Source organism: Grampus griseus, assembly GCF_964374135.1.
Source record: "Grampus griseus genome assembly, chromosome: 11".
Classification (NCBI taxonomy): domain Eukaryota; kingdom Metazoa; phylum Chordata; class Mammalia; order Artiodactyla; family Delphinidae; genus Grampus; species Grampus griseus.
In genome coordinates, this window is record NC_139005.1 from 90,871,248 (window position 1) to 90,894,231 (window position 22,984).

At 50.8% G+C, this 22,984-nt stretch overlaps 1 protein-coding gene across 2 annotated transcripts; it reads left to right on the forward strand.

Annotated features, from left to right (window-relative positions):
- Positions 1-11,931: 11,931 nt before the first annotated feature.
- LOC309830185 (apolipoprotein L6-like) lies at positions 11,932-20,436 on the forward strand. 2 transcript variants are annotated; one of them, XM_082666583.1, is made up of 4 exons: positions 11,932-12,043; positions 14,060-14,189; positions 16,648-17,473; positions 18,329-20,436. In XM_082666583.1, the coding sequence occupies exons 2-4, from the start codon at positions 14,107-14,109 to the stop codon at positions 18,443-18,445; spliced, it is 1,026 nt and encodes a 341-aa protein (XP_082522709.1). In that variant the 5' UTR covers positions 11,932-12,043; positions 14,060-14,106; the 3' UTR covers positions 18,446-20,436. The 2 variants fall into 2 exon arrangements, with proteins under 2 accessions (XP_082522709.1, XP_082522710.1); XM_082666584.1 differs by having other exon boundaries at positions 11,942-12,043; positions 14,102-14,189.
- The last annotated feature ends 2,548 nt before the right edge of the window (positions 20,437-22,984 follow it).

The following is a 22,984-nucleotide window of genomic DNA, read 5'->3' on the forward strand; positions in this document are numbered from 1 at the left end:
GGATCAACAAAGGTTCACGGTGCTAAGTAAGAGCTAATTGCCAAGGAGAAAAGATGACACAGAGGCAGGCCCTGCCCTGGTGTCACCAAGAAATGGGCATAAAAACGGGAGAAATCAGTCTCATTTCCTCCGAAGCTCAATCCCGCATAAAAGCACATCCTCCCCTTCGGCGAGGCGGGGGCCTCACGTGAGGGTGAGGGCAAGACCAAATATACTTCCTGTGGATGTCCTTCTTGAGGTCAAGGGCAGTCTGAAAAGAAATCCGCAGGACTGGGGAGAGAATAGGGCTTGGACCCAAACCAAGTCAAGGACGCAGAGTAATCGAGGCTCTTCAGTTCCTAGACTCTCAGAATCACAGAATGTTAGATTCTGAGGATGACAGAATCATAGCCAGAAAAGGATCCTGGCTCACGCAGTGGGATTCCCCATTTTTACAGATGGGGTGGGGATGTGGCAATTCCAGGGGGAGGCCATCACATTCCATACTCATTCCCGAAGCCTAAGGGTCCGCCCTAAGTGTGGGAGACCCTCCCTTTGTTGATGAGGTCACGGGGATCCCCTGAGAGCTAAAACTCCACTGCCCAGCTTTGCCTGTGAAGTGGCATTTCCACGGCCGCTGCACCAAGGGAAGAGAACTGGGTCCACTGATCCGCGGGCGGACTCAGGTGGCCTGTGGATTTTCATCCCTGGCCGCAGCAACGCTTCCTGGAGCCACCCCCCCAGTAGTTCCTTGGAGACATCAAGACCTTCGGGTGAGACAACCCACCCCAGCTGAACAAGAGGGTAAGTTCTGGTGCCAGAAGGGCTGACTCTCGGCTAGGGTTGTGAGAAGATGCTCAGTGGGCATCTTTCCCAAATCCCAAGTCTGGAGACGGTAGCAGACATCCTGAAGTGGATTCTTCTGTTGGCGTAGAGTGGGCGGCTCAGCCAGGGTCCTGCAGACCCACAGGATACCCAGAGCCCATCCCCCCCACACCCCTACCTTGGAGGATCTGCTGCTTGGGAAACAGGCTGCTTTGCAAAACGCTCTCCAGGTGGTCTGTGGGCCAAATCGGCAGCAGCCCGCTCTTAGACCCCTGACCCCCTCGCAGAGGACAGCCATCAGTTGACTTGTCCGGAAGACCGCCTCCCCGGGCTGTAGGGACCTGATTTCTTCCTCTCTTCAACCTCAGGGCTCTGGTGAGGACTTTTGGAAACAGCACATTGCTTTTGCTATGGGAGAGGGAATGTGACCTGGGCTGGGGAACCTGAGAACCATATTCCTCTGGCCACAGGGACCAGTAGGACATGGGACACAAGTTAACCCAGAGAGCTCTTCCCAAGGAATCTTCTTCCTGGATCTGGTGGAGAAAACGCTCTTACATCTATAATCTAGGAACCAGAAATACATGAATAGGAATAGGCCTGAGGCTGTGTCCTCTCTGTTATGGAAAAAGCCCACCTATAATGGGACAGACTGAGGCTGGTTCCCCGAGAGAAGCCCAGAGTTTGGGGAAAGGAGAGAGAGCGAGAATGTACGAGGGCGCTACGATGGGTTCTTAGTCTCAGGGCCTGCAGTTCCTGGAGCTGCCTGACACCGTGTAGCTTTTCCTTTGATTCCACGAGCTACATCAGCAGCTGTAAAACATACTCTCTCTGACCCAGTTCACACTGCAATCCAGAACACACACACACACACACACACACACACACGTGTGTGTGTGTCTGTTATGATTATATGTATATCATTTTCATGAAACAATATGTAAGCCCTTATTATGTGTGATACATTCTGATACTTTCCATTCTATGCCATGTCATTTTCTTTTATTACTAGTTGAGACCCACTAAATCGATTTCATGACACATTAAAGGGTTGTGACCTGCAGTACAAAAACAACCGAGCTGGAGCGAAAGCTTTCCAATAAATCCCTGTTTTTGCCAACACTAGTTCAAGTTGGTTTTGTCACTTGCAACCCAAGTAAATACTAACTAACTTCAACGCTGGCGGGTCCTTCGCTCCCGTTCCAGCCCCACCCACCCCTACCCCTGGCCAGGCTTCCACAAGGAGCTCAGTTTGCCAACTCACTTACTCATTCATCTATGGAATGAATCCACCCTAGCACTTAGCAGTGGCGTCAGACCTCGGGTGAGGCACTCCACCCCACTGGCCTCAGGCTGGGCACCTATAAACTAGGCTTGTGTCCTCTGCCTCTTAGAAGGACGGTGTGGATCCAATGAGACCCTGCGTGAAACGCTCCCAGACGGGGCTCTGAGTGTGAAGGATGCTCTGCACGTAGCCGTTCCCATCCTCCAACCCCACCATCACAAGAATCTTCATTTTTAATTTGAGAACGAGGGGGAAATCCCTTCAAGAGTCTCTCAAATCTTCACAAAAGGAGAGTCCCGTGTATATGAAAATGGTGACGATGGTGAGAGTGACTGTTGGCAATCCTCCCATCGTCAAGATAAACGCGTTCGATCCTTCCGAGAACCCTAGGAAGTAGGTGAAATGGTGCTGGAGGGTTATTCGGACCGGCAGCAAGGGCCTGGAACCGGGGGTCCTGGGGCCAGGTTCAGTCCCTTCTCTCCCCTGTGACTACTGCTTTCCTGTCCCTCTGTGAATTGGGCCCGGCTTCCGGGCAAAACTATGGGGGCAGGGATGGTACTTTTGCTACATTTGGCAAAGTGCTTTCAGGCAGCGTTTGCTCAAACTATCCTAAATGCCGTAGGCAGGGAGAAGGGCAGCGATTCCCGCAGTCCAAGGATTTCAGGGGCAGAGTGTTTCTGGAGCCCGGTCTCCATCCCTCATGACTGTCACTGCCCGAGCCAGGGGCAATGGAGCTGCCAGAAGATCCCAGGATGCCTTTCGGGGCCACAAACACGGAGTCATGGTTTGGGATTATTATAACCTCGGGCCTAAGTGCCCTGCTCTGAGCCGCCCGGCTGGATTCAGTTTGCTGCCGGTCCACAGCAGCTGGGAGGGAGCCCCTGTGTGCAGCTTGGGCCCTCGCCTAACATGGGACATTGGAGAGCAAAGTGCGTCATGTCCTTTGGGAGATCCACATAAAATCTACCATCTTCACCATTAGTCAGTGTACAGTACAGAGACAGTAAGTACATTCACGTTGTTGTGCACCATCACCACTGTCCATCCACAGAACCCTTTCCATCTGGCAAAAATGAAACTCTGTCCCCCATTAAACAACAACGTTCCTTTCCCACCTCCCCACCAGCCCCTGATAACCAGCATTCTACTTCTGTCTCTATTCGAGTTTGATTACTAGAGGGACCTCATCTAAGTGGAATCGTGCAGTATTTGTCCGTTTGTGACTCGCTTATTTCACTGAGCATAATGTTTCCAAGACTTATCCGTGTTGTAGCATGTGTCAGAATTCCCTTCCTTTTCTTTCTTTTTTTTTTTTTTTTTGCGGCACGTGGGCCTGTCACTGTTGTGGCCTCTCCCGTTGCGGAGCACAGGCTCCGGACGCGCAGGCTCAGCAGCCATGGCTCACGGGCCCAGCCGCTCCGCGGCATGTGGGATCTTCCCGGACCGGGGCACGAACCCGTGTCCCCTGCATCGGCAGGCGGACTCTCTACCTCTGCGCCACCAGGGAAGCCCTGCACCATTGTTTCTTGACTGCCTTTCCTTTGTTTCTGCCTTCCCTCCCTTCCCTAATTAGTAACTGTTTGAATCTGCACTTTGGCACTCGGGGAATGTCTAGGAGGATGAAACCTTCTTCCTGCAAACAAGAAATGGGGGACACAGAAAGGCTTTTCTACCCAGAAGGGCCACGTAGGGTCCTGTTTGGTTTCAATCCCCCCTTTTCTTTGATACTCCTCAGTCTTGAGGAGAACAGGTGTGGGACAAGAAAGGGAGTAATGTTTTGGATGGAGAGGTTGAACTCGGCAGAGGAACTCGGTTTTAGGGGGACTTGGTTTCACATGGATACTTGAGTCGCTTCCATCTCTTGGCTACTGTGAATAACGCTGCTAGGAATATTGTACAAATATCTCTGAGTTACTGCTTTCCATTCTTTTGGGTGTATTCCCAGAAGTGGAATTGATGGGTCAAATAATAATTCTATTTTAAATGTTTCCTGGGGACTCATTGTTTTCCACAGCAGCTGTGCCATTTTACATTCCCATCAGCAATGCACACGTGTTCCAATTTCTCCACATCCTAGCCAACACGTATTTTCTGTATTTTAAAAATAATAGCTCTTCTAATGGGTGTGAGGTGTTGGGGGGTGTCATGTGGTGAGAGGGAACCCAGCCCTCCCTCTGCTCATCCCCGGGACCCGAGACCCTAGTGGCCGCAGCAGGCGCGGGGCAGGTTGCCACCTTGCAGGACCTGTATGAGTCCACATACCATGTCTCCCAAAAAGCACAACGCATGAGCCTGTTACCTGGAAACTGGGTTCACCTCTCGGTGCATGTCAAGCCAATAGACACAACCCAACCAAAGGTCAGAAGGAAGGATTGTTTACTTGCAGCAAGTAAGGAAAACACCAGGGATCTTTCCCAAAGCACTGTCTCCTCTGTACAGCAAAATTGGGAAAGTTTGAAGCTAAGGGTCTACACAGATTCATGAAGGGGCTTGAGCAGAGGAGAATTCAGCATAGAATTGGGGCAAAGGTCGACAGAACCCAAGCTTTAGTTGATTGAAGTTAGGAGGGTCAATGTCATCATTCCGTCCTCCACCTGGGCAGACCTGCAGACCTCAAAGATATATTATTATGTATATCCCCTGAGGAGGAACTAGGACTCAGTTTTACTGCTGAACTATTGTTTCTTGACTGCTTTCCTTTGTCCCTGCATTCCCTCAATTCCCATAAGATCATTGATTCCTGAGACCTGTTTAAGGGCAAGCATTGCAACCAGGCTTACATCATAAAACGGCTTAGGCCAAAATGGCTTCTCTTATGTCAAGAAAGCTATTCCTGGTTCTCTTCTCCGAGGACCCCCTGACCTATCTGCTTACAATTTCATGACTTCAGGCTCTACTCTTCTAGAAGATTTAGCTTGGTATCTCTTCCCCTGCCCCCCCATCTCCCCAGCAAAATCTTCCACCAGTTCACCCAGTTCACCTAGTAATTGTTAAACTGGAAGCTAAAAATGTGAGCTTGTCTTTAAAAAAGCGACACAGCTTCATTGATATAAATTCACTCATAAGTTGTACAAGTCAGTGGTGCTTCGCATAGTCGCAGAGTTGTGCAATCATCACACTACCTAATTCCAGAACATCTTTGTCACCCCCGAAAAAAACCCCATACCCATGAGTAGTCTCTCCCCATTCCTCCCTCCCCCCATCCTCTGGCAACCACCAATCCACTTTCTGTCTCTACACGTTTGCCTCTTCTAGACACTTCATGTAAATGGAATCACACAAATGTGAGGAAAGGCTGAGATGTAGTGAACACCTGTTGCTTTTGCCCACCCAACATCCTCTCTTCTACCCCATGTGGTTCTACCTGACCTGCGCGCCCACCACCCACCCTGTTATGGCCTGAATGTTTGTGTCTGGCCCCCCAAATTCACATGTTGGGATCCTGCACCCAATGTGAGGTTATTAGGGGGGGTGGTACCTTTAGGAGGTGATTAGGTCATGAGGATGGAGCCCTCGGGAATGGGATTAGTGCCCTTATAAAGGAGACCCCACAGAGCTCCCTGGCCCCTTCCTCCGCGTGAAGGCACAGTGAGAAGTCAGTTGTCACCAGAACCCAACCACCCTGCCCGCCTGACCTCAGACTTCCAGCCTCCAGAGCTATGAGCAATAAATGTTGTTTACCAGCCACTCAGTCTGTGGTATTTTGTTACAGCAGCCCAAAGGGACTAAGAGACACCCCAAAACACAAGGATGGGCGTGTGACCTCAGCTAGCCAATCAGATTCTCTGGCAGGGATGCAAAACTGGAGTAGCCGGGAGGGACAGGCAGCTGAGAGTCATGGGACAGGTGGCTGAGTCATCTGATGGGAGCAGCCTTGTGCATGGGCCCTAACCTCCTGACGAGTCGCCAGGCTGCCTGCTTCCTGGTCTCTCCCAGCCCTGCTGGTCCAGTCGTACCTTTGTGGCTGGAGCTGCCCCAGAGTCTTTCCAAAAGATCCTTAAGTTTAAATGAGCCCTACTATGCGCATTCAATTCAACGGAGCGATTTCAATTCAAATGAGCGGTTATGCAATAGTCTAAACCAATTATTCCCAGTGTCCCCTTAAGAGTTAGTAAATGAAGGGAGTGAGTCGCGCGTTAACATAATAAACGAATAAGCAAGGCCGGGAATCCACCTCTATTGCTTGCAGTTCAAAGGACTTGATGAACCCACACCTCCAGGTGGGTGTCTGATAATCAGCTATAATTCTTCAGCAAGAATGTCAGGGGCCAGGCCCTGGGCCAGGGGAAGGTGACAAGGAGGTTCTGACTTCCTGCAATCAGGCTGATTAAACAGATTGGTTCAGTCCTATCATTCTCATTTAGGTCACGAGAGTGAAAATGCTGTTTATTTGCTAGCTTGCTTGTTAACAGTAGAAATTCTCTAAGACTTTGACAAGTGTTAACTACGATAGTTTTGAAATAGCCCTTATTTGTAAATTGTCCCCCCTCCCCCAAGACCGACCCTGTTCACCAGTGGCTAAATCTAGGCGCTTAGGAATAAGAACGGAGGACAAGTCCTCAGGGAGGACTTGGAAGGGGTGGACATGGTTTAGGGAGTAGCTTTCCAGGATTGGGAGGGAAACAGGCAGAGCAAGACGTCACCTGCAGCTTCTCTCCATTATGATCAAACTCTGTGGCCGAGGGGTGTAAAACCTTCCAGCGGGCGCAGCAGGCAGCTGAGAGCAGCAAGGAGGAGGAGAGAACCGCTGACAGGTTGCTTAGGTGGAGAGAGAGACTGAATCACCTCTTCCCTCCCCTGCCAGCCCACCGCAGCGCCCAGGGCCTGAGCGAGGCCTGGCAGATGGACTGAGGGCTGAGGGCGAGGGCGGGCTGGATGCCGGTGGCGGAAAGGGGGACCCCTGCAGTCCCTCAGAGCCGGGCTGGCATCACGGAGCCCGCAGAGAGACGCCAGGGGACCGTTCCCCAGCAGGAGGCAGTGAGGGCCCAGCGGGAGGGTGAGGCAAAGGAGCCTCTGCGCAGGCCAGCCAGACCCCAGAGGGGCAACACAGGCCTCCCCAGGCAGATGTCACCTTGGGGCACGGCAAACTTTTATGGAGGAGAGAGAAAAAACCCTGGTTAAAAGGAAACAGCAGCCCCAAAATGGAGTCCCTTATGCTAAACCCACAATAGCAAAGCAAGACTCAGTACCTACTCCAAATGCAGCTTCAACCCTCCCAGGAACGGAACTTGTAATCAGTCAGCCTAGTGGTCAGCCCGGTGGGGGGATTCCATTCCCCTGAGGAGGTCGCCTTGCCTGAAACAACGCATTCTTTGCTAATAAGTTCCTTTTTCTACCCTGTTCTGCCTTTAAAAACCTTTCCTTTTCTACGGCTCGGCAGAGCTCCTTTCTGTTTGCTTGAAGGGACACTGCCCAATTGACGAATCAATGAATAAAGACAATTTGATCCTGAAATTTACGCAGTTGGATTTCTTTCTTTTTTTTTTTTTTTTTGTGGTATGTGGGCCTCTCACCGCCGTGGCCTCTCCCGTTGCGGAGCACAGGCTCTGGACGCGCAGGTTCAGCGGCCACGGCTCACGGGCCCAGCTGCTCCGCGGCATGTGGGATCCTCCCGGACCGGGGCACGAACCCGTGTCCCCTGCATCGGCACGCATACTCCCAACCACCGCGCCACCATGGAAGCCCTGGATTTTTGTTTTCTAACACCCTGATAAGAAATTGGGGCCTGAATTTGCCTAAACACTCACCCCCAAATGCCTGACTTTGAAACCATTTCCCATAGGGTTAAAAAAAACATCCTGAAACTGTGCCCCTCAGGATTAAAAGAAACTGGTGACTAACAGAAATTCTTGACCTTGTTATAAAGAACAGCAGGTAAGAACAGCTTGTTAAAAACTCCTCCACTTGTAACCTGCCTGCACGGAGCAGGCTGGCTGTAATTATTTCTTGACTCCGTAATCCCCACTTTAGATAGATAACTCTGCCGTGTGCTGTGGGTCACTATAGTAACAGGGCGATGGGCTTAAGTTGTTTTCCAGGAACTTGAATTCGATCGACCCCTGTCCGGTTCAAGCCAGCTAAGAATGGTTGGGACCACCGACCCTAAAACTGGACCTGTGCAGGTGTGCAAGGAACAACATTCTGGCATCAGAGGGCCGAAAACTGCACCCTCAGACGATGCTAAGGGCCCCCATGTTCGAACATGCATCCCATGAAGAAGCATGTGACTCAGACACACGTGCACAGAACCCCAGTCACCTCCACTTCTCCCCACCTCCAATCAGCCTGCCCCATGCCTAGGAGCATCCTGCTTCTTTATCCCATAAATATCTCGAGCCCCTCGCATTCAGGGAGGCAGAGCTGAGATTTGCTCTGTCTCCTCGGTTGGCTGCCTGGTGAATAAACTCTTTTTCTCTGTTGCAAACCTCGCCATAGTCAGGCAAACGAACCTGGCTTGGTAACAACTTTACCCAAAAGAGCGTGTTTTACATGCAAGAGACGGAGTTTCCCTGAGGCCAGTTTGTTTCTTCTCAGCAGGTTGGGGACCCTTGAGGAAGGTTAGGTGAGTTTCGGAAATGAAGCAACTCCACTTCGTGGTCATCTGGGCTACAGGGCGCACTTTTTGTTTCACCGCAGAAGCAGGTCTCCTGCAGGTGACAGATGACTCGCTCACCCAGCATCTCTTGGGGCTATGGTTTCATAAGAGTCTCTATAGTAAATACCCCTCAGGCCAATACCCCTCCTCTCTGAGGAGAGGCCACGATATCTGATGTGTTGCCTGGGAAAACAGCATGGAGGCCCAGATGGCCAGGCGGCCTGGGGTTCACCAACCCCACCTCCAGGACATTTTCTGGTCAGAGTGTCCCCAGGTATAGGAGGCCAGGGTGCCAGGGCTGCAAAGGCCCCTACGGGTCCCACCTCAGGGCCCTCCAGCCTCTCACTCCTGCTCACAGGGCCAGGGAAGGCAGTCAGCCCCGACCCCAAAGACCAAGCCTGGCTGGGTGGGTACTCCTCCTGTAAAGCAAAGCCCCAAGTGTGGCCTCAGGGGGGCTGGGGAGAGGGCCTAGCACCTCTGTTCATATAAACGTGAACAAACCACGCGGCCCCTGGTTCCAGCTTGCACGCGCGCGCGTGCACACACTCACACACACACACACATACACACACACACACGCTCAAATCTCAGCCCATGACTGCATGAGAGGCTATTCCCCCAGACACAAGATGTAGAACTGGGGTTGCCATTTCTTAGTTGTGTGACCATGGGGAAAGCCACCCACTCTCTTGAGGTCTCAGTTTCCTCATCTGAAAAATGGGAGAGTCAGGACCACAGTCCTGTGTCTCAAATCAATGGGGCCAGCTGTGTTTCAGAGTTTCCAATCTGGGGGATTTTAGGAAAGGTCCAGATATTATATATTATGTAACATCCCCAGAAGCCCTCTTGTAGTGTAAACCGTAAAGCTGGGCTTTTGTTGTTCTTGTTGGTAATGCAAGTGCCTGACTTAAGCTTTTTTTTTTTTTTTTTGTGGTACGCGGGCCTCTCACCGCCGTGGCGTCTCCCGTCACAGAGCACAGGCTCCGGACGCGCAGGCCCAGCGCCCATGGCTCACGGGCCCAGCCGCTCTGCGGCACGCGGGATCCTCCTGGACCAGGGCACGAACCCGTGTCCCCTGCATCAGCAGGCGGACTCTCAACCACTGCGCCACCAGGGAAGCCCCTGACTCAAGCTTTGATTGCTGAGGCATCCTCGACAAAGATGGTGATCTTGAATAAACACATTGCCAGCCCCAGGGTTAAATAAAAAGCCAGCCACCTCCCCTGCTGAGGCTCCTCGGTTTTAGAGATCTTGGTTGATTTTAATCACTGATGATTTGGGACACTTGTTCCCAAGCTTTAAATTTCCCCTCGTATGTTTTAAATTCACCGATAAAGAGTGAGCCCTGGAACACTTAGGGTCCCCACTCTCCACCCCAGGATAAGCAGAACCCCAGGCTCTGCTACTCTCTCTCCCTCTCTCTCTCTTTCCTCCCTTCCCCACCTTGACCCCCTCCCCTACCCCCCATGTGGCCCAGATGTGTCATATCATTCCCAGGTCCTGTAAGTAATAACCTTTTATTTAATTAATTAATTTATTAAAAAATTTTCTTTTATGTAATTTCCAGGTTCTATAAGTCATAAACCCTTATTTACTTTTAAGTTTTCTGATGATTATTGCTGAAGGGTGTCTTGCAATCATGAGAACGTTGGGGGCCAGTCCAACCACACATTGGTTATTAGAAACTGAGAGCATCCGGAACACCCTCCTTGGTCAAACACTAGGCATATTTCTTCGGGGAAACTTGAATATTCAAATGAAGGGGGAGGCATCAAAACTAGACACTTGCACCAGTGCAGGTCAGGTTTTACCACCAAATGAATTATGAAAAAATGTTTCCATTTTCAGAGCCTTTATGAATTTCATTCACAGTTACAGAAAAGAGGTCTTAGGCTTTAAGGTCGCCCACCTCGGAGGGCAGATGACAGCACTCGTGGCAGTGAAGCTGAGCAGGGCCCTGGGGGGCTCCCGGGCACGGAAGCCTTTCTTGTTTCTTGTTTGTAGGGAATAGACCCCAGCCTCCAGTGACCTTCCCTGAGTCCGAAAGGGCAGATTCAAACAGCCGCTAATCAGGGAAGGGAGGGGATGCAGAGACAAGGAAGGGGCAGCTAAGAAACAACAGTGCAGCCTCGGGGCAGGGTCCTCAAGGGATACCTATAACAATACCTTTGAACTCTTCTATAGATCTAAAACCCCCAACAAATAGAAGATGTTCTCTTCCTTCCAGAGAAGATCACAGTTTGATAACCTGGAAGCTCCTCAGCAGACCTGAGGCCAGATTAAAGGCGTGAAGGCCCTGCGCATGCGCACACCCTGCTCCTTATCAGCAGCCCTGCCCTTGAACCACTGCTGTAAAACTCCTCACCAGATCCTCCCGGGTTGGGACACACAGTTGTTTTTTTTAGTTTTTTTGCGGTACGCGGGCCTCTCACTGTTGTGGCCTCTCCCGTTGCGGAGCACAGGCTCCGGACGCGCAGGCTCAGCGGCCATGGCTCACGGGCCCAGCTGCTCCGCGGCATGTGGGATCTTCCCGGACCGGGGCACGAACCCGCGTCCCCTGCATTAGCAGGCGGACTCTCAACCACTGCGCCACCAGGGAAGCCACGGGACACACAGTTTCGAGGGGCATAAGTGTCCCCCTTTGCCTGGCAAAACAATAAAGTTATTCTTTTCTACTTCACCCCAAACTCTGTCTCTGAGGTTTGATTCAGCACCGGTGCCCAGAGGCTGAGTTTTCGGCATCAGCAGGGGCGTTGATGCCTTTGTTGGGCATTGCTTCCTCGCAGGACGTTCCCTCGCTTGCTCCGGGGCTCCTCAACATAGCTCTCCCTCACAAGGGCTAGTTTAATAAATACCCATTTAACAGATGGGGAATTGAGGCCAAGGGCAGTTGAGGCACTGGCCCACAGTGACAGCACTCCAGGTGGTCTGCTCAACTTGAGTCCTTGCAGGACGTAACCACCCTTGTTCTGCCCTTGGCACAGCTAGGACCAGGAGAGGAGAGACTCAGGCCTGACTTGGATTCATCTGTCCACTTCGTTGCACATCTATTAGAGAAAGAAGCAGAAAGGAATGTAAGAGTTCAAGCCATTTCGCAATAAGCGCCAGGGTCTTCCCGAAAGAGCTGCCTTGGGCATTGGCATTTCTGTGCGTGACTCACTGAACTCGGACCCAGTTTTGCAATCAGAGCCTCGGGCCTTTCCCCTAGTGAGAAGAACCAGCTAGAGGCTCTGCACTTCGTCTTTGTCTTCCTGCAGCCCAGACGCTCACAGCCCCCTGCTGGACCAGAGGCCTCTGGAGAGGAGAGAGCAGAAGGCCTTTGGAACCTGAGGCCACAGTGAGAGCTTCACTGAGAACAGGTGGGACAGCACACCCAGGAGGAGGGCTGATCTGGGGCCTCTAGAGGACAATGTGCCCAAGGGGTTGGCCACCTGCACTTGGTTTGGGAAAAAGAGCTGTTGTCAGGAACCCCCCAGGGGTTCACATCCCCATCCAGCCAGTTCCTAATGTGAGACTGGGTCTGAAGTTCAGCTTCGTTACTTGATAAATCAGGATAGAAATCTCTCCTTCAGGAATATTTGAAGTTTAAATAAAAGCATGATTAAGCGTATGATTAGACCAACCAAGTTGCGTCTTCTGCTCCATTGGCTGGGGACCCCAGGATCCTAGACAGAGAGAGAGAGAGCTTGGACCCCAGAAAGGAGGAGACGGCATGGGCCAAGGCGTTTCCCTAGACGTTCTCTGCAGGACTGGTTTAGGGCTGTCATCTTTGTAGAAAAAATGCTGAATGAGTTGTCTCAAAATTGCAACCTGCAGTGTTTCTTGGGTTGTAGGTTTTTTTAGTGTAGTTTGGGAGTAGGGGGTGTTGGTGATAAAGATTAAGAGGATTATCTAAAGCTGTGTGTCAGAGTAACCGACTTTTCTGACGCTGATGGGGTGCGTGAGGGACTTGGTTTGCAGGCAAAGGGACAGAATACAGTGGAGCTGAAGTCTCCCAAAACTGCAAAGAGAAACTCATAAAAAAAAGCTCTCATATGAGAATAACAACTCTAATCCTCTCCCACCATTTCCATCCCTCTCCCAACATAACATCCTCTGACATCCACTGAGAGAAGGTCAGTAGCGAGGGGATGGAACCTGATGGGACCAAAGGGTTCCCCACTGTCACTATAGCCCTTCATCTGATAAGACTAATATGAAAAATGGGGGATGAAAATATGAAAAACCCTCCCCCAGGGTTTCTCAGCCTCAGTACCACTGACATTTTGGGCTGGACCATTCTTTGCTGTGGGGGCCGTCCGGTGCATTGTAGGGTGTCAAGCATCGCTGGCCTCTACCCACTAGATGCCAGTAGCAGTGCCTCCACCGGACCCCTGAATGTCTACAGGCATTACCAATATCCCCCGGGGAGGAAACACGTCCCTGATTGAGATCTACCATTTTAGACCTGGCTGGACTCACACTGGGCTCCCCCACTTACCAAGTGCATGTTTTGTAGTGTATTCCTATAATGAAATACTACATAGCAATCTTTTTTTTTTCTTTTTTAATTTATTTTTGGCTGCGTTGGGTCTTCATTGCTGCACACGGGCTTCCTCTAGTTGCGGTGAGCGGGGGCAGCTCTTCGTTGAGGTGCACGGGCTTCTCATTGTGGTGGCCTCTCTTGTTGCGGAGCACGGGCTCTAGACATGCGGGCTTCAGTAGTTGTGACACATGGGCTCAGTAGTTGTGGCTTGCAGGCTCTAGAGCGCAGGCTCAGTAGTTGCGGCGCAAGGGCTTAGTTGCTCTGCGGCACGTGGGATCTTCCGGGACCAGGGCTCGAACCCGTGTCCCTTGCATTGGCAGGCAGATTCTTAACCACTGCGCCACCAGAGAAGCCCATGGTAAACATTTTTAAAGCCACTGAACGTTTTTAAAACCACGACAACATGAAAGAATTTCACAGACGTTGTGTGGAGCGAAAGAAACCGAACAAATGACTCAATTGACATGAAGTTCAAGACCAGGCAAACTAATCAATGGTTATGGAAATCAGGATAGTGGTTACCCCCCCCCCCCCCCCCCCCCCGCCGCCGCGGGCCGGGTGACGATTGACCACCAGGGGGTTAAGGGAATCTTCTGTTCTCTATCTTGGTCTGGGAGGTGATGACTCAGGTGTGTAATGTCAGAATGTATTGAGTTGACGACTTCCTTTTGAGTATTTATCCTATATAAGCTCCACCTCAACATAAAATGTAAAAACAGCAGTTTGCAAATATTTTGTACATTGTGTGTTTATTATTATCTTGATTCCGCACCGTCTAAAATCCCTCCATCCTTGAATTTCATATGGTTTCATGGCCCCTGCAGTAAACTTGGTTTCTGTTTCCAACCAGAAAATCCTTTGACGTGTGGCGACAGCTCTCATTCTCCCACAGGCAAAATGAACACGGATTTGATGCCGCAGAATCTGCTGGACACCCAGGCAGGGAAAGCATTATACAAGGCTGGTGTCAGTCTGCAAAGGTAAAACCCAGAGCGCTTTTTCCTTGGGGAAAGGGCTACTTCTGCAGAAATGTTTAGGCAGCCGCATGACACGCGACAGACGTGTTCCAAGGGCATCAGCCATAAAGTATGCCCTGCCCTCCAACTGGTCTCCATTACATATATATATGTCTCCCAGGGGAAAAAATATTCCACTGGCTACATTAAATATTTTGGAGCACGAGTCGAGTTCTTGTCGGGTACATGACATTGGGTAATAGGACTCTGAGGCCAGAAACTGCCCTTTCGGGCCTCACCTCTCTGAGGTTCATGTATCACCAAGAAGGCCCTTTAGTGTTACTGCATTCATGAATTTAAGCCCAAGTGTCCATTCATCAGCAGATATAGCATCACCAGCCCAATATGGACAATCAACAAATGTCTGCTGAGGGAATTCGGTGTCACAGAACTCGATTGCAATTTTCACTGTGTCAGGAGGCATCATTACCTAATGCGGGATGCATTTAGTTTAATTTAAAAACACAAGAAGGGAATTCCCTGGCGATCCAGTGGTTAGGACTCGGTGCTCTCACTGCTGGGGCCCTGAGTTTGATCCCTGGTCGGGGAACAAAGATTCCACAAAACACACACACACACACACACACACACACACACACACACACACACACATATGAAGCCAAGCTCCTGTTAGCTACCAACCACGTGAAAGACAAAACTTCACAGTGAATGCAAAGTGGCGTTATTGATCTTTTTTTTTCCTTTGGAATTTTATTTTATTTATTTATTTTTTACAGCAGGTTCTTATTAGTTATCTCTTTTATACATAGTAGTGTATATATGTCAATCCCAATCTCCCAGTTCATCTCACCACCACCACCCCGCTTTCCCCCCGCGCTGTCGATCTTTGCAGGTACAAATCTCTCTGTTGTTTCTCTTCGTCCCTGCAAACCTGAGGAAGCAGAGAGATCAGGGTGGGCTGCATGGTGGTGTCTGTGAAGCTGGGGGTCTCTCAGCAGAGTTACCCTCCCTGCTGCCATCCGCCCCATCCCCACTGCAAGTCCCAGGGTACTTTTTGCTCTGTCAACTGATTTATGGCTACTGGTTAACTGACAACTGGGCCTAAATTAATTATTTCATTAACACTAAAGGCTTCCTTGGTAGTATATTTGGTTTCTAACCTTTTCCATTGAGGAACTCTGTGTGTGTGTGTGTGTGTGTGTGTGTGTGTGTGTGTGTGTGTGTGAAGAGAGATTAAAAGGCATGTGTATATATACCTCAGTGAGGAATTCCTCACATCAACTGTCCCGATGAGAGGACAGGGAGCTCTGAGTCCCCATTCAAAGCTGCATGTCAACCTCACACCTTCCTTTGGGTGAGAGCCCTGCCCCGCTCTGGGCTTCTGTTCCCTCCACGGAAAAATAAAATAGGAAACTTAGACCTTCCCTAGGGCTCCTTCCAGCTCTGACACCCTCCTGTGCGCAGGGAACCTGTGTTATCACCAGGCCTCCTCAGCTCGCCCTGAAGGCAATGCACCCGGGGCCCTGGGCACCAGGAAAGTTCCTGAAGGAGAGGGCTTTGTTCTCCCCCGAGACTGCTGTCCCGTGAAAGCCACACTCAGCTGGGCTGGCAAAAATCCCTCAGGACTGCCTACTGTGAGAAGACGGGGGAAGGGGCTGGGTCCTTTTGTCCCTGATTTCTCCCGTGAAGAACCAGTTCTGCTCGAGAGAGCAAGGAGAGCCGGCCAGGTGCCAAGGAGAACATTCAGAGCTTTAGCAGTCATTTCTCTCAGCCCTCTCAGTGTGCAACTCCGGAGGCACAGCAGAGCACTGAATTCAAGTTCATCAAAGTGGAGACTTCCCCGGCGCTCCAATGGTTAAGACTCTGCGCTTCCCCTGCAGGGGGCAAGGGTTGGATCCCTGGTCCGGGGAACTAAGATCCCACAAGCTGAAAAAAAACCAAGGTCATCAAAGTGGGGGATGCATTATACAATATGGTGCCTCTTCCCCCTCACTCACCTCTACGAGTACAGGACTCCCAACCTCCGGCCCAACAGCTGGACTCTGCTTCCTCCTGTTTTTCCCAGCCCTCTCCCTCCCGGCAATTCGTCCCAGGTTCCTTATCTTGACTTGGATCCTTGCATTTCCCACTGCTCCTCCTCGTGACAGTTCCCATAGCCTCTTTGAACAAGGTTGAAAAAGTCCCTCAGCACTAATCCACCTCTTCCATCTCTTGGCCAGGGCTACGTTTCTCCCATTTCCCTCCAGATCCCCCTCTTACGTGCTCTCTTCAGGGAACCAGCAGCTCCCAGCAATGCTCTGGGACTTTTCACAGTTGAGTTAGAGGGAACAGAGATGCTAGGAAGATGCAGGGAGGATTGAAAGTCTGGAGGGGCAAGAACATCCAGAAACCACGTGGGCTTGACTATGAACTTGGCTTTCCCATCCGGGAGACTGAACATCTTTATTTCACTCATCCACAGGGACGAAGATGACATTCTTCCATATGAAGATGTGGAGTGGCAAGATGGTGACCTGTCAGCTGAAGAAAGAATATTTTTGGAAGAGTTTCCTGTCTTGAAAGGGGAGCTGGAAGTGGGCATCAGAAAGCTTCATACCCTTGCAGACCAGGTCGACACAACCCACAGAACACTCACCAAGACCAGCATAGTGGCCAATTCCATCGCTGTGGTCTCAGAAGTCATGAGCATCCTGGGCTTGGTCCTCGCTCCGGCAGTAGCAGGAGGAAGCCTGGTACTCTCCGCTGCTGGTAGAGTTTTGGGGAAAGCAGGGGAGGTCACCAGCATCTTGACCAACGTTCTGGAACGCTTTCACAGTCAAGAAGCCCAAGCTTATGTCGGTAGCCTAGTGCCCACCCGTGCCCAAGAGGTCAGGGGAGCTGGGGCAGCCTATGTCTTGGCTGCCGGAAAGGTGGTCCAGGATTGTGAAAGCACCGTCAAGGATATCCGGAAGAGCATCCGTGCCTTTCAGATAGCCAGGGCCAACCCGCGCCTGGCCGCTGCCGCCAAGAATCTCCTGACCACTGGCCAAGTCTCAGCCCGGAGGAGCAGGCAGGTGCAAAGGGCTTTTGAAGGTACCACGCTGGTGATGAAAACAAAGGCTCGCTTGCTGGGTACTGCAATGGCTGGCTTCTCCCTCAGCGTGGTCTTGGCCTCCCTCCTGAAGGACTGGAAACAGCTGAAGGAGGGAACAAAATCAGAGCTTGCGGAAGAGCTAAGGGCGCAGGCTTGGGAGCTGGAAAGGAAGCTGACAGAATTCACCCAGTGCTATGAGAGCCTGCAGCAGAAGGTGAGGCTGTGGTTTCCCTTGTGGGTGGGGCTGGAGGAGGGGGAAACTTTAACTGGCGCTCATGGGCACCAGGGTTTATGGGAAGGGTGATGAGGAAGCCAGTGTGTGTGTGTGGAGTTTGCATGGATGTTCCCAAGGACATGGGGTGTCTGGTGGCCCTGAAGGTCCAAACGGTATCATGTTCATCTTGGAGATAGTGGCACCAGTCCTGGAGAGACCTGGTCATGCCTCTGTCTCTCCCTCGGTGCTCCTTGAGGTCCATGTGCTGGGCAGAGGGTCTTCCCAGTTGTACAGAACAGGACACTGAGCCACAGGGAGCGTTATGGACTGAAACGTGTCCCCCTAACATTTAGATGTAGAAGCCCTAAGCCCCAAGGTGACTTTTTGGAGATGGGGGTTTGGGGAGGTGATTTGGATTGAATGAGTTTGTAGGGGTGGGGCCATAACCCTAGGGGACTGGTGTCCTTGTAAGAGGAGGAGGAAATACAGAGGGCTCTCTCTTTCTCTGCCTGCACTGGCACAGAGGAAAGGCCCTGTGAGGACGAAGCAAGAAAGCAGCGGTCTGCAAGCCAGGGAGAGTCCTCACCGGGAGCTCGATCGGCCAGCACCTGGATCTGAGGCTCGCAGCCTCCAGAACTATGAGAAAATACATTTTTGCTGTTTCATCCCCCAGACTGTGGTGTTCATCAGCGAGCTTATGCAATTTGCCAAATGCTTGCAACTATGTGGAGGGAGAGTCAGGATGACAGCCCGGGAGCCTGACCTCTGCGCCCGGGCCTGGATCTCCACACCATGCTGCCTGGGAGCCTTCTGTAGCTTTCCTTTGATTGGTGTGTGTGTGTGTGTGTTTTCCAGAAACTCTCCCAAGAAAAAAAGCCTGTGAGCTCGTCTTCGGAAGGAACCATGGGGACTGTACCTCTGCCACCAGGGAAAGCAGGATCCCAGGGGACAGGAGAGGATGAAGACAATTGAGCCCAGGGGTCTCTGAGTGGAAGAAAAGGGGACCACGGCGGTGGTGGGGCCAGGTTGTCAGAGGCAATGCCTGGAGACTCAGCAGCTGACAGGTCTACAAGGGTGTTGAGGGCACTGTCAGTGGTGAGTGTCACACCGTAAGTTAAGGGAGGTCAGCCTGTCCCATCCCTCCCTCCTTCATGTGTGTAACTCATTTCCTGGACCCCTTCACCGCCCCTGCTCCCTCCCTCGCATGCAGAGTCAGCCCATGTGAAACGTGTATTATTTGACCCCAGGCCCTGTATTAAGTGCTGACACCAGATGGAAGGGCTCTGGGAATGAAGGGTATGCTGGGTTCTCTCTTTTGTATCAACTCAGCTTGTGTTGGCCCTCTGTCCTCCCCCTCCCCGACCTGGGCAGTAATCGCTGGAGAAGATCCTGGGTTTGCACATAAAAGGATGTCACCGCAACCTGCTCGGCCTGATTCCCATCAGGAAGGAGCCCCTCCATCCTCCCCACAACAGAAGTTCTTGGGCTCCTCAAGACACAGGAACCTGTAGGAACTCTCCTGGCTTCCCCGTTCACCCATCTTACACCTATTTTTTTCTTTTCTATGTTTCAGCTGCTATTTTAAAAGTAGTGTATGGACATTCAGTACAACTTTTTAAAATACAGGAAACTAAAGAATAGGGGGAAAGGGGCTTCCCTGGTGGCGCAGTGGTTGAGAGTCCGCCTGCCGATGCAGGGGACACGAGTTCGTGCCCCGGTCCGGGAGGATCCCATATGCTGCGGAGCGGCTGGGCCCGTGAGCCATGGCCGCTGAGCCTGCGCGTCCGGAGCCTGTGCTTCACAAAGGGAGAGGCCACAACAGTGAGAGGGTGCTGGTATTTTGGTGGAGAATTTTCTTTCTGTGCTTTTCTTGCTTTGGACAGTACTGCCTGCTGGGGACCCTCTCTCAAGGCTACATTGTAGAGTAGATTTTTTTTCTGTAACTCACTGAGTTTTCTTTCTCTTGCATTCTCAACTCCCTCATTTGCCTACAGATCTATAACTTTCCATTTTGTTGTTTTCACTTAGCAATGTTTTCTACCCTTCCATGTTTCACAGAGTTTTTATAGACATTACTTTTCCATGTTGCAAAATATTCTCTTGACTGTACCTACAACGCTTTAATTAGACATATATTAGTCATCATTTTGTTAAGTGGCCAAAACCAATTCAAACTGGCCTATGAAAAAGAGAGGAATTTATTGGCTCATGTACTTAAAAAGCTTAGGGGAACAGTGGGCTTCAGGTGCGTGTGGATCCAGAGGCTAAAAATGATGTCATCAAGCATCTGTCTTTCCATTTCTCAGACAGACTTCCGCCACATTCAGGCACCGTGGCCTCAGCACCTCCAGGTGTGCCTGCTGCCAGCTGGGGGACTCCCACATGGAAAGGGGCGGGGCAAAAGTCCAGGGACCCACTCTGACTGGTCAGGACTGGGTCATGTGCCTTTGCTGGTGCTGGTTTCTAGGATGGGCTATGGGAACTCTCTTATGATCTAGGGGTTTTAAGTAGTCACCCCAGGCCGTGTGGTTCCCGCTTCTGTTGCTGTTATAATATTTTCACGAGCATAACAGTAAGTAAACAGCTTTCGCCCCATTTAATGTTGTTCTTTTAGTGTGCCTGAGCATCCTTAAAGTTCCGAATAAACATTGTCAGTAATAATACCTGCACAGGGACTTCCCTGGTGGTCCAGTGGTTAAGAATCTGCCTTCCAACGCAGGGGACGCAGGTTTGATCCCTGGTCAGGGAACTAAGATCCCACATGCCATGGGGCAACTAAGCCTACACGCTGCAACTACTGAGCCCGTGGGCTCTGGAGCCCACGTGCCCCAACTAGAGAAGCCTGCATGCCGCAACAAAGAGCCCACTCGCCACAATGAAAGATCCCGCATGCTGCAATGAAGATCCAATGCAGCCAAATAAATAAATATTCTTTTTAAATTAACAAATAAAAAAAATAATACCTGCACAAAATACGTAGTCATGAAGCTTGGGGTTTTGTTTGTTTTGTGGAAAGTTTTGAAGAAAAAAAGAAAAGAAGGGATCAGAATGGAAACTCAAGACTCATCTCTGACACTTATTTGCCTGGTCCCATTTCTGAGTTTTGGTTTCTTCAGCCACAAAATAAGTGTAGCCTGAATAAAATCCAGGACTCCTTCTGGGTGCAGGTTTGCAGGCACCAGGCTCACAGCAATCTGGGAGAAAATACCCTTGACAGAAACTTGAAGAATCCTTACTAATGCTCTGAGCCAGCACCAGAGGGGGTGGGAGAGGCTCAGCTTTCCCTTGTCACCTGCTTCTCTGGTTCCCAGATTCTTCCACAGGGGCAGAAGCTTCTGGAAAAAAGAAGCTCTTTTTTCTCTTGCTCCCTCTCTCTGGCCCATACTTCCTGCCTCACAGCCCAAGCAGCTCCTCTGCTCTCTTCCTCCCTGAAATGCTTTCAGCACCCAGCTGCTTCCCTATCAGGATCTACTTCCTGGAAGCACGCTCTTCTCCATCACCTGGAATTCTGGTGAACAAACACCTTCCCCTCCTTTCATCTCCCCACTAGTTAAGTCTTTGCCCTCCTGGCCAAGAGAAGCCCATCAGCTCCCCGTGTTACCCAGGGCAACCCCACACCCACCACTGTCTTCCTCTCTCTTCTGGGTTACGTGGGGTTCTTCATGAGTGCCCCCGAGGTGGTGCAAGGCCCTCCATCACAGTCAGTCAGGAGTTCTGAGAAACCTATTAGCTCCGAGGTGTAATCCACAGTTTAGTAAGAGGAGGAGGACACACGCAATCACATGCCCTGGTGAGAGGGAGCGATCAGCTACCAGACACCCTTGATGCACTCCCCCTACACCCCCCAGTGTCCTCTGGCTACCTCTTGTCTGTAGAAAAACTTTAGCCTCCTAAGCCTTCCCGAAGCTCCAGAGAAATTAATCAGAGAAGTGAGAAAATGTAGAAAGAAAGGAAAACAGTCAAGCAAGACAAAATAATAGTTTAGCCATTAAACAAAGTCAAGAACATTTCGTTCCTCCTCAAGGGCTGTAGATAATACTCTGAGCCTTTGAGCTGTCTTGCAGGTACTGAAGCCCCCACCGGGTGGGAGAAGTTAACTGCATGCTACCCGCAAGCATACAGACCCCAGACCAGTTAGAACCAGATGGTGGATGATGTTGACTCCTGATTACCTCACCACCCACCAATCAGAAGAATGTCCACGTGCTGATCACACACTGCACCACCCACCTCCCTCACCTTGTCTTTAAAAACCTGTCCCTGAAACCCATCGGGGAGTTCGGGTCTTTTGAGCACTAGCGCCTAGGCTCCTTGCCTGGTGCCTGCAACGCACGCTGCACTTTCCTTCACCACAGCTCGGTGTCAGTAGGTTGGCTTTACTGTGCATGGGTGAGCAGACCCAAGTTTGGTTCCTTCCATTACTTCCTAACCTTTTAAAAATTAAAAGAAATCAAAATCTTTTAAAGTCCAAAAGAATCAAAGACCAAAATCAAATTCTCTTCTAGAGTCCAATGTAGTTTTTAAAATCAAGAAATCATCCTCCCCAAAGTCTTATTTTGGCCAGTTTCAGCGAATGGCATTCTTTTATTTAAGTTCTTTAATTTAGGAGTAATTTCAAACATACAGAAGAGTTCAAGAATATTAGAAAGAACTCCCATACGCATCCTTTCACCCAGATTCACAACCATGAACATTTTGTCCCTGTGCCAGTTATCAACGTGTTACTTCTCCGCTCCAAATCCACCCTTAAGGGCACTGCCTGGGACCCAGCGCTGGACCCTCTTGACTGTCCTCCTCTGACAGCTAGCTCTGGGTTAAGTGTTGTCAGTAGAGGGCACACTGCAGGGGAAGGCGTGTGGCTTCTTTCCTTAGCCCAGTGGAGCTCAGTCATCAGTCATCAGGTGGACAGCCAGTGAGCTCAACATCAGCCCCAGAGACAACTTCCTATGAGCTCCAAGGATGCCCCAAGTTCAAGATCAGCCCCAGAGGCAATTTCCTGTGAGTTCCCCAAATGCCACAGCCAGCTTCCCAGCTGAGGCTTTCCCTGAAGGTGGCTTCTGCCCAGTTGGATTCCCAGTGTGGTCAACAACAGCCCCCTCTACCTTGTGAGTTTTTGTCTGCCCTCCAATGGGCAGGAATGAGGTGCCCATTCAACTTTCTCATGCATTTTTCTATTGGACTATTTGTCTTTTTTAAATGAACTCGTTGGAGTTCTTCAGACTTTCTGGATACGGGCCTTGTGATCGTCAGGGGACCATGCAGAAATGAAAATGGAGGTGGAGGCTGGAAATAGGGCTCACGTCAAGTGGACCATAGGGGTCATAGTAAAAAGCCTGGACTTGGACTTGAAAGCCAGGGGCATCCTGAGAAGCATTTCTTGCCACTGAGTTTCTTGCCAAGTTTGATCTAGGATTGGCACCGGCAGAGCTTCCTGGGAGTTTGGTTAGAAATGCAGAATTTCAGGCATCTGAAACTGAATCAGCCATCGGACAAGATCCCTTGTGTGTACAT